Source organism: Gavialis gangeticus, unplaced genomic scaffold (genome assembly GCF_001723915.1).
Source record: "Gavialis gangeticus isolate Ggan-Ray unplaced genomic scaffold, GavGan_comp1, whole genome shotgun sequence".
Taxonomy (NCBI): domain Eukaryota; kingdom Metazoa; phylum Chordata; order Crocodylia; family Gavialidae; genus Gavialis; species Gavialis gangeticus.
Genome location: NW_017728992.1, coordinates 84,134,253 through 84,136,273, shown reverse-complemented (window position 1 = coordinate 84,136,273; position 2,021 = coordinate 84,134,253). Strand labels below are relative to the sequence as shown.

General features: G+C 34.5%; 1 protein-coding gene across 2 annotated transcripts in view; it reads left to right on the top strand.

Annotated features, from left to right (window-relative positions):
- LOC109302866 (cadherin-7) overlaps positions 1-2,021 on the top strand; it is a 152,019-nt gene that overhangs the window by 119,949 nt on the left and 30,049 nt on the right. For both annotated transcript variants that reach the window (XM_019524782.1, XM_019524773.1), the window contains exon 7: positions 780-1,033. In XM_019524782.1, coding sequence (XP_019380327.1) covers positions 780-1,033 — 254 coding nt within the window. The remainder of the gene's footprint in view (positions 1-779; positions 1,034-2,021) is intronic.

Here is a 2,021-nt window from a genome sequence, read left to right as displayed (position 1 = left end):
TTTCTTTCATTTGTTATCAGTTATTTCTTCAGCCATTAAAACAAAGCCTGATCTTATATTTTTCAATCCTTAACTGCTTATCTTTGGACATTTCTGTAACCTTTGGCTGTTAAATCACAGAAGGCTATTTCTATCTTCCTAGTCTGAGATGCAAGACAGACTATCTCAACATATGCATTTCCACACGCTGTTTATTCTTCCATTACCTCTTTTTAAACATAATAGGGGCATTTTTGTTTCTTTAGGTTTACTCACATTAATTAAAATTGATGAAATTTGGACAAAACACCCATTGACTTGAATCGGAGCAGAGTTAGGTTATGCTGAATACTCTTGAAATTCCCATTCATACAAGATAGTGTGATTTATTTATTCTAAAAAGTATGCATTACATCACTGTGCTTAAACATTTGCTTCTCACTGTATCCTCTTGCCCCATTTCAGGTTAAGCAGCACTTATTACTTCTCTGCAATTTTTCCCATTTCACTTGGCATTTACACATTTTATGTATTAAATGAATGCACAAATAACAAAATACACTTAGTATCATATTGCCTGCCTTAAAATAAATTAAAGCACGGTAGATCAGACTAAGAAAGATACTGAAAATAACGTTCTGAGAAAGCTAAAAATTAGTGTATGCTGTGATGTCAATCAAAAATGCTGCCTGGATACTAGTGCTAGAGTTATTTATATACTCACTGGCAGTTTTAAGTGAAACATTTTTTCTGAACTATTTAATTTTTAATTAAATTTCCAAATAACTTTCTCTTTATAGGAGCTGGATTTTGAAGCAAAGACAAGCTATACCCTGAGGATAGAAGCAGCAAATCTGCATATTGACACTCGGTTTCTAAGCCTGGGACCCTTTAGTGATATGACAACAGTGAAGATAATTGTAGAGGATGTGGATGAACCCCCAGTTTTTACCTCAAGATTATATTCCATGGTGGTGTCGGAAGCAGCAAAGGTTGGCACCATCATTGGAACGGTAGCAGCCCATGACCCAGATGCCTCAAACAGTCCTGTCAGGTATTTCTAATGCTTGGTTGCTTGTTTGCCCTTTGATTTAAGGCTGTTCATGTTATTGCAGGATTTATTCATTTGCACTAGGAGGAAACAGTTGGCCTTTTCAGTCTCAGCATGAGCCTGTGCTGTTCTAAAAGTAGTTGTATTTGGACTTTTGAATTCTGTTGTTGTAGCATTGATGAAATTATTTCACTTCCCCTCTCTCTCAAAAAATTAGAAGGGTTATTTTTAGGATTCCAAACCAAAAATCACCTGACTGTCCATGGTCAGTATTCTGTGGAGCTTGGGAAGAATCCATTATTATCTACAAACTGTAGCTTATGTCCCAATTAAATCAATTATGCTGAATATATTACAAACAACCTATATACAAAAGAGAAGTGATGCATATCCTGAATGCACTGTGAATGTGTATGTTGTAAAATTTCTATCCATAAACATTTCAAACTGCTAAATTTGCTTAGCAAATTATGCCATTATAGTTATTTGCTTGAAGGATGTGTACTTGATTGTGTGCACTATTTCAGCTTTATCGTTTGGCTGCTGCAACAATATAATTATTAACTATGTACTGTACATGCACATTTCACTTTCTGTATAATTACTAGGCAAAAAAAATTCTGATTATAACATTATGGTTGTAAATATAAAATGTGTGATTTCCAAATAGTTTAGGAGCATAGGGTTTTCAACCTGAGTCATTTGAAATTCCCAGTAGCCCTTAGAAAGACTAACCAACAAAAACCTTATATGTAAGCCTCACAAAAATATAAATGATTCATTTTTACACTGCTCTTTGAATATTATAAGACTGAAACTTGGAGTTGACAGTCCATGGACAGTCTTAAGTATGTTCCTATATGACCATGAACTCCACAGGTAACAAAGAAGTGGACAGGCTCAGGAAATTTATTTGGCTTTATGGGGCTGGAAAAGGCTCAACAGGATGATAAAGATAAATATTATGATTTTTCTAAATGGAGTAGAAAGG